General features: G+C 35.9%; 1 protein-coding gene across 5 annotated transcripts in view; it reads left to right on the top strand.

The window, feature by feature from the left end:
• The first annotated feature begins 318 nt into the window (after nucleotides 1-318).
• Nucleotides 319-11,567, top strand: part of TBC1D32 (TBC1 domain family member 32) — an 82,650-nt gene continuing 71,401 nt past the window's right edge. The window contains exons 1-11 of one of the 5 annotated variants that reach the window (XM_027900416.1): nucleotides 319-378; nucleotides 2,501-2,655; nucleotides 4,828-4,989; nucleotides 6,162-6,339; nucleotides 6,954-7,025; nucleotides 8,160-8,285; nucleotides 9,157-9,235; nucleotides 9,363-9,463; nucleotides 9,550-9,611; nucleotides 10,102-10,246; nucleotides 10,966-11,025. In XM_027900416.1, the coding sequence (XP_027756217.1) occupies nucleotides 2,501-2,655; nucleotides 4,828-4,989; nucleotides 6,162-6,339; nucleotides 6,954-7,025; nucleotides 8,160-8,285; nucleotides 9,157-9,235; nucleotides 9,363-9,463; nucleotides 9,550-9,611; nucleotides 10,102-10,246; nucleotides 10,966-11,025 (1,140 nt within the window). In that variant the 5' untranslated portion in view covers nucleotides 319-378. Of the gene's footprint in view, nucleotides 379-505; nucleotides 696-1,201; nucleotides 1,349-2,500; nucleotides 2,656-4,827; nucleotides 4,990-6,161; nucleotides 6,340-6,953; nucleotides 7,026-8,159; nucleotides 8,286-9,156; nucleotides 9,236-9,362; nucleotides 9,464-9,549; nucleotides 9,612-10,101; nucleotides 10,247-10,965; nucleotides 11,026-11,567 lie in introns of those variants that run through there. The other 4 variants (XM_027900413.1, XM_027900417.1, XM_027900414.1 and 1 more) reach the window with 4 other exon arrangements.

The following is an 11,567-nucleotide window of genomic DNA, read 5'->3' as shown; positions in this document are numbered from 1 at the left end:
CCGCTTGTAAATAATGAAAACTGAGAAGAACAGCATGACTGTATTCCTTCGATTTCAGCGGAAAACCTGGGGACCACCACGGGCTGGACAGACCAGGGGGGCCCTGACACACCAGCCTGAAGACAGGGAGGGCCACGTTATCCGCAGCTGAGTGTTCAATGAGTCCTGCCGGCGAGACCCTCATCGATCAGCGTGTCCCAGACCCACGGCTGCACCGGGACGCTCAAGGCGCGATGCCGCAGGAGCAGCAGCGCCCTCCCTTTCCCGGCGGTGGCGGCAGCGGTCGGGCCGCGGCCTCTCGCGATGTTACCAGGGCTCCTGCGAGACTCGGCAGCGCCCGCCGCCGTTGCCAAGGGCCGCCGCCACCGCCGCCGCGAGGTGATTCCCGCCGGGACGGGGGCAAGGAGCCGGGCAGGAGCGCGCAAGGCGGAACCGGGAGTGCGGGGCTCCCGGGGCGGGGGGAGCGCGGCGCGGGCGGCGGAGCCGAGCGGGGCGAGCGCAGCCGAGGCGCCCCGGCAGAGCCCGCCCGCGCCGTCAGCCGCGGCGGGACAGGAGCACCTGGGCAGGGTTAGCTTGTGCCGGCGCTCTTGAAAGAGACCAGCTGCTCTGCTCGTACGCGGGGTAGCTCCGAGAGTGCTGGTTGCTGCCCAGGACTGGTGCGCAGCTGAGTGACGGGCGATAAAGCTCGAGAGGGGGTAGCAGTTCTCTCGCACTGCTCGTATGGTGGGAACTGCTGTCCTTGGTTTGTTGCCAAAATTGCCACTTTTTTTTTTTTTTTTTCTTTGCCCCGCTCAAGCGAGGGCTTGCGTAAGGATAAACAGGCCGCTTCTGGATCGTCCCGTGGGCTGGGGGGGGGGCGGGATTTCCAGTTGTGGGTCGGTGCCGGCAAAATGAGTTTGACCTTGAAAAGACTACCTAAACTGGGCTTTGGGTGAGGCTTTTTTAGGGAGAAAACCATAATTTCAACGTTGCCTGGAAACTGAATGAGTGATATGCCTGCTGGGAAAAAAAAACAAAACAAACAAACAACAAAACAACAAATACTAGAAAACCAAACACAACAAACCACCAACCTTTACAAATATAAGTATCTCTCTTACTGATTACATAATTCAGGTAGGAGTTTTCAAAGCAGATATCATCTTGATTTGTATCTGTGAATAATTTCAGTGGGACTTTGCACCGACTGCCTTCCAGTATCTTAATAATTTGCACTTTCAAAAATACCTATTTGTACCAGAATACTAAGTAATTTTTTTACCCCAAGGGCTTAGGATATTATCCAATATTAAGGTTTATATAGACCATATTCTGAGATGCTAATTTATAAGAGGACAGCAAATCGGGGGTAAGTATATTACAAGGGATTTGCAGTGTTTTGTTTGTTTGTCCTGAATTTAGTTGAATGCTTTTTCTGGCAATTTGATTGAGTTAATATTGAATTATGTTTGATCAAAATAAAATGTTCAGCAACTGCACTACTTAACTACAGAGAACTGCTAACTTAGTGAACTGTTACTTTTCATAAGAGGTAACTCCACCAGCTGGTGCTGTGTGGCTTTGGGTTGTTTTTTGGAGTTTTTTTGTCAGTTAATAGTATTTAAGTCTGAAGCTGTGATTGACTGTATTGTCTCTTCCAAGTGTGTGTATTGTTTATTCACAGGTGCTTAGAAAGTCTTTGATTTTTTAATTAAAAAAAAGTCAGACCTCTCTATTAGAAACATAAAAGCTAGAACTGCCACTGAGGGTTGAAAATATTCCTTGGCATATAAAGATGTTTAAGCCCTTAATTTTGATTAATTAATTAATCAAGATCAAAATTGAGCTTTTGTCTTTTTTTTTGGTAACCCTTGAAAATTTAACTGATTGTCTTCTGGATTTGACAGATGTTTCCTCTTTGTCACTGCTTCTGCTCCTCCCAGTTTTTCCCAGTAGATGAAGTTTAATTTGACAGAACTCTGTCAGGTCACTGCAGGTGATTACCACAGGGAACTTTAGGCAGGCCTGATAATTCCACCTGCCCTTGCGGAAGCTAACAGCACTTTCAGTCATGGACACGGCAACAGCTCTGAATAGAGGGATCCAAAAATCAGAGCTGGATGAGAAGCAGCTGAAAGGCTTGTAGAGTTTTCTTATGAAGATACAGTCATTATGCCTGTAAAACCCTTCCTCTTTTTTATTTTTTTAGCCTGCAATGTAGTTTTCTGCCTATCTGATAGGCAAGTCCTCAAGCAACTACAAATAGCAGTATTTAGAGTTTTCTTAATGTGGTTTCTTTTAGAAAATTGTGCTACAATTTTAGTTTTATTAAAACATTTAATTACTTTTGTTTTGTGTGAAGACTTCCTCTCTGTGATCATGTGTTTTGGTAGAAAATCTCATGTTGTTGATAATAGGAAAAAATTGGTAGTTTAAGGGATATCTGCTTTTCTTAGCATCTTGAGGGAAGGAAAAACCGTAAACTCTGAGAGCTTGTTATTCTTGTGTTTGTTTTCTACAGATGTCTAACTTCACAAGTGAAGATGAAGCTCTATTACAGTCTATGCTTAGACAGTTGCTGCAGAGCGTAAAGGATAAAATCACTGGAGCCCCATCAGTAGAATGCGCAGAAGAGATTCTCCTGCATTTGGAGGAAACAGATGAGAATTTTCACAAGTAAAATATTTTCACTGCTTTTAGTTTTTTGAAGAAGGTGATATGTGTTGAACTGTGTTATTCCTGGGAAATGTCTGCATTTCATAGTGTTTTGCAAATATGTATGTATTTATATATATATATATTTATGTCAATAATCAACTCTCAGATGATGCTAATTTAGATAATAAAATTAATTTTGCCATTTTCCTGGTTTATTTATTTTTCCCTTCGCTCTTGGTAATATATCTTCACTGTAACAGTAATTTATGAGCTGTTTATAAGAGAGGAATTTAAAAAACTACATAGCAGTCAACTGTTGAGTGTTCACATGTAATCTACTAAATGCACATGGGAAGAAGAGCTAGAAGAAATCCTCACTGATGGTTGTCACTGTTTTTGATACCTGCTAGACAATATAATCTTGTTTTTCAAAATAAATTTTCAGAAGACTGTTTGGCTTTCATATTTGATTGTTCCATCTGACCTATACTACTGAACATGTCTATCTTATCGTATATCGTGAACATGCTTGTCTTATCGTGAACTGAGTATGTTTATCTAATCTTGTTATTCTTTTAATTTATGTTTTAAATAAAGCAGAAATGTACCCCATCACACTTTCGTTAAATCAGACTGGACAGTGTGACCTCACTTACATGTGATCTAGGTTTCTGGAGCGCACACTCCTCTTTATTTTCCATGATGTTCTAACTTGGTTATTTTTTTACTACATGGGAGATTTTTTGTGTGCGTTTTATGACAAGCCAAGAGAATATCAAGCTGAAATGATGTTGAAGACATTTTAATAAGGACCAGAGCTCTGACCTGACGACTTCTGAGAAAGCTGATTCCCTGCCATTTTTTTTCAGAAGTGGCACTATCTTCTTTCTCTTAAATTTATGTAGTTTTTAGCATTGCTTTGTCAGTGGTAGAAGTTGCTAAAAGTAAATCAATGAAATACAGCTAGGGCTTATCTAAAGTTTCACTGTAATTTTAAACTTTTGAAACTTGTGTGCATTCTGAAGATTCTTTAAAATGTATTTTAGCTCAGTTTTAATTTGTAATACAACTTGTATTGGGTGACGCTTTTGTTGGCACTCTTGTGAATTCTGAATTCTGACCACCAGGTTCCTGGGTGACAAGCATAAGAGTAAAAGGAGCTGGTTAAAAACACATCAAAGATGGTGCCAACTGAAAGTTACATGTAATTTTGAAAGAAAAATATTTTTCCTTAAAATGTGTAAAATAAAAAAGTGCAAACAAGAAAAAACCTATGAAATTACTTCCGTCGGTATTTCTTCTGAGAACATAACAGGGGAATATCCAGGTTGAGGGAGTAAATTCTACAGCTGGTGGAAACAATGCCTATGTTGCTTTTTCCCTTAGAATAGTGAAACCATGACGTCCATTACTCTTTTCTTACATGTTTATATGCTTTCTTATATGGAGATGGTAAAGATGCTTTCTTTTTATAAAAATGGTTTTATGTTACATTTAATGGAAAATCAGGTGATGCTTTAAATGCAGACCACGAGCATTACTCTCTGGTGCTGGAATATTTCTGGAGGTATTCTTGTCTTGTTCATCACCCACAGCAGTGCAGATTGGTTTTCAAAGAAGGTCAGAGAGGTTCTGAGATGCTTTATTAGTGAGGCCATTAAGAAATGTTCTCCTTGACCCTTAACCCATCCGCCAAGTCATCTGTTAGTACTGTGTCCATCCAGTACTCTAGTTCAGCTTGGCATTTTGGTCAGCAGTGCTTCGGCCTCATGCTTATTTTGACTTGGTAATTTTACCAGATTTTGAGGCCTTACTTTATCCTTTGTTCCTACTTTGATGTAGAAAAGATGGAAATTCAAGATCCTCAGAAAACTAATGAAAATTGAATCGAGGATTTTAAACTATATAAGGAGCATTTTTTCTGGTTTTTCACTCTTTTTTCTGAGTAGACTTTTACCGTTTGGTGTTGCTTCTTCCTGCAATATGCTGGTAATTACCATATTGAAGAAAATCAGACTTTAATGTGTTTTTATACACTGTTGACATGTACTTCTCTGCAAGTCGTAACCTTTGTCTTGAAGTAACAAGGCTGCTAAGAGAGGAGATAGTGAATGTTGATATCATGTTGAAAATGTTTCACAGTGAAGTTGAGGATAACTGTTACATTATAATTTTGTGCATTTCTTGCAGCTATGAGTTTGTGAAATACCTTAGACAATATATAAAAAATACCGTGGGACCTGTGATTGACGAAGAAACAGAAAAATATACCTCTGCTCAAAATCAGTGTGAAATATCTGGCTATGACACACTTGTCCAGCTTCTTACTAAGAAGACACGGGAATCGAAAGAGTGAGTATATATCATCTCTCTTTATTCTTGGTCCTAGTCATCCTTTCTCTTTTCTATAACTCATTTTGAAAAAATAAAATCTGAACCAGCAATAATTCTGAACCTGTAACAAAAATCAGTGCTAAGCAGGTCAGATATTCTCACCCTACATTTCAGTTTGCACACTTTGTCTCACCCTGAAATTAAGGTTATGAACTATTTCATAAAATGATTGGTAGCAAATCTGTGAAGTTTTTGAGGCATTTAAGATTTTAGCATCCGTGGTCATTTTTATGTGTTGAAGAGGAAGAAAACAAAAAGACAAGGCTTTTACTTTCACCTGAAAAATTGATCTTAGCGTAACTGTTTTTCAAATTATGCTGTTTGTATAATTTTATTTCAAGGATCAGGACCTTAGAGTTCTTGTGCTCATTAAAATTGGTAGAAGACAGTCCAATAGGCTAAATATGTCTGTATCTCATATTTTTAATTTGACAGGATATTAAAGCATAATATGGTAATTTGTATTTTTGATGACTGGAATAAGTAAAAGTAGCCTTAACGTAAAAAAATAATTTGAAATAAAATGTCAACATTTTACAATAGGATGTTTTTGTGAAGCATTTTTTATTTTGAATTACTTCCCTGTGGATATTATTCAGTTTATGTAAGTTAGAAAACCCTTAGTTTTGTTGAAAGAAAATTATTTTATATGCATGTCCCGTACTCAAGATACTGAATCAGGATGATGTGTTCTCTTCTACTGAGTCTGCTTTGGGCTTATAACAGGAGAAAAATTGAGATGTTGAAACTAGAAGAAACATAAATAGTAACAAAAATGAGAACTGACCTGTTTTCTAAGGGACAGATCCTCCCTTTTGGTGTATTTATACTGTTCTTTCTTGACATCCCAGAACAGAATTATGCTAGTAGTATTTCACTGAATGGTTTTAGAAGGGCAAAAAAAGACTTATATTACAATTTTAAGATAAAGTTATCTGAAACATTTAAGGTACATACATGTTTTGTTGTGCATTTTGGATTTGCAGTTGGTATTCATAAGTTCTGTAAATTCAGTGAGTTTAGGTCCAATTAGCTTTATGTCATATTCAGTTATTCATGATTTAGCAATTTATTTTTTTTATAGAGTGATTTTTATGTTCTTTAATATTAAAATCATCTTTGCTTTGAAGATACAGAGAAATGATGCATGCTTTGAAGAATGTCATGATGGTTGTGGTAGAATCTTTGATTAACAAGTTTGAAGAAGATCGGATGCATAATAAGGAGCTGGATAGTAAAACAAAGAAAGAACGTCAGAGTGGCTATTCTACAGACAACTGTTCTGACAGTGACTCCTCGTTCAACCAAGTACAGTGTGTTTTCTCCTTATGTTATGAAATAAGCGTGGTACTGCTAAATTGAGTGGAGATTGAGAACAGCCCTAGAAAAAGATTCATTCTTCCTCTCTTCCAAATTACATTTCTTTCACTTTGAAGTATTAAGCTAATACTAGGTAACTAACCTTGGGGCAGCGTATGCTAGATAAGGTTAATATGATGGCCATATGCTTTGAAGTACCTATCCAAGTATTGTATAGAAAAAGATAAGATAATGGTAAAAGCACTGCATAATCTAAGTTTTTGTTATTTTAGTTTAGGAACCAAATTACATGCAGTTCATTTCCAGATGACTGCACTATGTTGTATTGCTTACTGAATAAATTATTGTAAGGGATTTTATAACAATACGGGATACTTTGAAGTAAAGCAAAGCAAAATATGTAATGGTAATTTCACTGCGGTAAATTTAACTTCGGGCAAACAGCAAAAAACATTTGGAATGTTGACTTAATTGTTAAGTTAGAATAAGTGTTGAGATTCTAATTATTAAAAGTTAATTAGATATCAGAAAGACTGATGATTTTAATCTTCTGTTCAGTTTAATAAAATATACTGATGATCATTTTATAATGTGTGTTGCAGAGTTACGCATTCATGAGTCAAGAACAACTGCAGCTGCTTGCAGAAAGGCTTGACCCTCTTCAGCCTAAGGAAGTGAGTTTAAAAGCAGAAATGAAATGTTAATACAGATGAATGTTTATGGCATATTGGAGAACAGAATGTTTGTACATAATAGTTGCTGTGTTAATAAGGGGGAACTTTGTTGGTTCATGTATCTTGACTTCAGTGCAGCAATTGCTCTGTTTCGTTGTTTGTAACTGTGTGGTTCAAAAAATAGTGTTCCAGCAGGTATCTATTTTTTTAGAAGTTTATGTACTATAGATTGGCATTTTTAGTTTGAAAAAAGTTGTTCTATGAGAAAAAAAATTTGTCCTGTATATATGTCCCTTGCCCTTCTTGATAACTTCTGTGTTGCCCTTTGAGTTACCCCTATCATAAGAGAGAGATGCCTACTGATTTGCCAACGAGCTACTGCCAGATGGAATGTATAAAGTCCAAGTTAGGTTTGCTTTCCTGTCAGTGGCAGTACTAATTTGTGTCTCTAACCAGCAATCAGCACCAGCTGCTGCTATTTTAGAAGCTTGGAGAAATACCAGTTTGAGTGTGCTGTCTCAGTGTGGTTTGTTTGGGCTTGTCTGGCAGTTGAAAAAGGCACAATAGATGGGAACTGATACAAAATTGTGATTGAGTTTTGTTAGAAAACCAGGTAAAAAGTCTGATGTTATTAAATATTGTTGAAATTTCCTGTAGTTTGTTTTAGTTAGATGAAATAAGTTACTAGAGATTACAGTTGTCTGTGAACAGAACTATGAAAAGATACTTAAAAATATTTAGAATACAATACTGATGGTAATTCAGCAGTAAAAAGTATCTAATAACTGTGTCCACTTCCCTTAACTGACAGATTTAGAGAACTATATTCCCTGATAATAAAATATTTGATTACAAGAAGAAAGTAGAACAAAAACCTTGCATCCAGTATTGAAAACGTGTTTAAACTGGTTTTGTTGCTTCTTCATATACATGTTTTTTTCCCCTCAGTGATGTGGTGTCTTGTCCAAATTACCATAAAAAGTATAGCAGAAGATAAGTATTCTAGAATTCCTTGTATTTATTCTATAGCCAGGTTCTGTTCCTTCTTTCGTTCCTACAAATTATATTGTAAATTATGTATTTGAGAGGTTGCTCTGAATGGATTTGTGGTGCTTGTCTATTTGACCGCTTCAGGTTCGCCAAGAAGCATTGCAGATGTTGTGCCTTGCCCCCCCCTCTGATATTCTGAGCTCTGAGAGTTGGCCAAATCTGCGTAAGCATCTGACGATCTCTCTGTCGGATCCTGATGCAACGTTCAGTGTAAGCGAATGTTTTGTATATAGTTATCAGATATGTACCCACAGTAAAGAGTAGTGAAGAGGTATAAGAAGCTACATAAGTATTACAGGTAGTCCAGCAGGGTTCCAAGACACTTTATTATTTTTGTATGGGTCACATAAACTACTTTTTTAAGTGAAGAAGCTACATGATTCTAGTCGGTCTTAGTTTAAAGGATTGCAACAGGTTTTTAATAGAATTTTTAGGCACTCAATTCCATGTCTTTTAATGGGAATGAAGAGGCTTGATTTTCTTACAGCAAAAAGACATGTAAAAAATTGACAAAACTATTCTGTAAAACAGTTCATGTTAATATTTCTTATTTAAGTCAGGCTTATGCCCTATGATGATGAGAAAATGATACATGGTAATATTACACAGGCCATGGTAAGGAAAAAAATGGCAGCTGCTTAAACTGCTTTTAGATTATTTATTATCTGAATTAAAATTAGTTTATTTTCTTTGAAATTTAAAGTAATTATGAAATAAATAGGAAAGTTGCTCCAGCTGCTGTCATATATTTCTCTTTCAGCTTAGTTCTACAGTTTCTTCTAAAACAGTCCTAATTACAAGTTGCTGATGAGTAATGGAAAAGTAGAATAATGTTCCTTGAGCTACTTCTTTGTATCTCAGCGAGGCTTTGCATTGGTTTAAGTGTTTGAGTAAAATTTCCTTTGAACTGTAGATTTCTATGATCCTAAATTGTATATTTTTATAAAACATATTTAACATCTCTACAGATGTCTGAGTCATATGTAATATTAAGAATAATGCCACTACATATTAATTATTTTGCAGTTTTAGTACACAGCTACATGACTATTTAATACATTGCTTGCTTTTTCACCCTTAGGAGAAAATTCTTAGGTTCTATGCAAAAACCTTTTCTTCTTCGCCGTTTAACATGACAAGAGAAGTCTATACAAGTTTAGGTATGTGCATTTAATTACATTTCAGATTTCATGACTCATGTAATTCCTGAAAATCAGTATAATACAGTCTGCTTTGTCACTGTTGTCATGGAGGTGAAGTGGTTTTTGTTGTTTTTTTCTTTTTTAGCAAAACACTTGGAGTTGTACTTTCTTTCTGGAGAACACTCTCTTCGTATTTCAGCTGGTCTGGATGTATCTAACACGGATATAAATCGTTTACTTAAAAAGGTATAAATGAACTTTCTATACCTTTTTTATCATTACTGAAACATCATGAAATACTTATTTTTTAATTTTAATAATTGTGTTTTCAGGTTCGTCTTTTAAATGAGTACCAAAAGGAAGCACCATCTTCCTGGATTCGGCATCCAGAAAAGTATGTTACCTTCAAAACCCTGTAGCTGTTTCTTAATTTAATCATTTTTGACATATAATTAGACACATGTAATTTTAGCAGAGTGTTGATTACAGGTTGCATAATGGTTGGTCAGTGACAACAGGGGAAATAAAAGTATAGAGTGGGAAAATTAGAACAGGGAATTTGCATAGTAGTCATGTTAAACTGCTTACTTAGTTTTTGGAGTGTTCTTAGGACTTCTAAGCAAACAAATAATGTGGATGTTTTACAAAGTAACCAGTTTAATATTTAGCACTTACAAAAGATGTAATAATTTAAGAGATTATACATGCACGTTAGTTTTATTTATGGTACTACAAAGAATTAATATCTCTACAAGATAAAGTTACTGTTGTTGATGTTTATGATTTATCTGAACAGAGTTTTACAAGAAGTTTGTCCTGAATATTGCTGGTGGAAGGACTTAAATTTTTGGGTTTTGTCCATTTTTTCCTATTTGTGTCATAAGGTACATGGAAGATGTAGTGGAGAGTACCTTGTCGCTTTTGTCAGTAAAACAGGAGCCTAATCATCCTGCCTCTCCGGATTTTTTGGGTCCTGTGCACTTCTTGGCTCTGATAGATATCAAAGCAGTATGGTTTAAAAAGTGGACGGTAAGCAAAAAATCCCCAACCCAACAACTTGTTCTTGTCTAACATTTATTTTGACAAGTTTGAGTTATGACATTGCAAATCTATTGTGTCCTGTAACAACTTATACTAAGAACTGTAATCAAGAAAGTCTAAGGGTTTTTTAGACATTTATTTCCACTGCTTTTTTATTTTCCCTCAATTTTATTTTTCCTTCAATTTCTGTTTAGTTACTAGTTTTCACATAATATCTGAGTATTTCCTGTACTTTCAGTCCCTTTGGTATAATTGACTGACAGCCATCAAAGGATACAAGTAGTTTTCTGGAAGAAGTGTTAAGCAGGAAAGTACAGTTATATATAACACACTGCACACAACTTGCTAACTTCTGGGGGACACTGGAGATTTTTGGAGCCTACCATGTATAAACTTATAATTTGGGATTTACATGCCAGTGTCAAAACACATACTTTAGCATTTCAGTGTAGTTATTGGTTTTCTGTTTTACTGAATGTTCTACTACACTTTTTTTTTAATGGCATAATTTTTTAGTCACCTGAAACGAAATGCAGTCAGAAGTCGCAGTTGAGTATAATACTGGTTTACATGAGCTGGAGTTCAGTACATTGAATATGTATCATGCATGGGATCTCTGACAAGAATCAGAGATAAAGATGTCTACTTTTTAGTTTAAAAAGCAAAACATGTTTGCAGTTGATATTACATCTTCTTTGTTGTTTAAGCATGCATATTACAGCAGAAGAGTGGTACTTAGGCTTTTGGAAAAGAAATATAAATCCTTGGTAAGTACTTGTCTTAATATACTTTATTGATCATACATTCTATATATATTTTATAAATAAAATTTATTGATAGAGCAACGGGTAATGGCTTCAAAAGGTAGATTTAAAAAGGGTTATTATTTATTTATGTTTGCATTCATATTTAGAATTATTAGAATTAGAAATATTTCCAAAAATGCATAAAAATGGCAAATGGTGCATGAAAAAATATCATAAATACTCTATGCTCTATTTGAGCATTTGAGACTGAAAAAACTGCAATTGTATTGAGTTGTAATATGAAACACTAAGGATTCAAAGTGTCAACAAGATAAATCAAACTGGGAAAATATATTCAGTAATATAGATGTTAATCCTGTGAAATATTTTGTATGGGCAGCTCTCTTCACTGGGATGGAAATGACTCTTTTTTTTTTCAGTAAGACAAATATGGATTTGAGATCCATTTATATAGACAGGACTTTAGCTATGTTTTGTAATATCTTGTAATACGAATGAAATATAATGTAAAACATATGGGACTGATAAAACCTTAAGATGGG

The sequence above is a fragment of the Empidonax traillii genome, unplaced genomic scaffold (genome assembly GCF_003031625.1).
Source record: "Empidonax traillii isolate 1590-97213 ecotype Southwest subspecies unplaced genomic scaffold, ASM303162v1 scaffold724:size316974, whole genome shotgun sequence".
Classification (NCBI taxonomy): Eukaryota; Metazoa; Chordata; class Aves; order Passeriformes; family Tyrannidae; genus Empidonax; species Empidonax traillii.
This window is presented reverse-complemented; position numbering and strand designations above follow the sequence as displayed.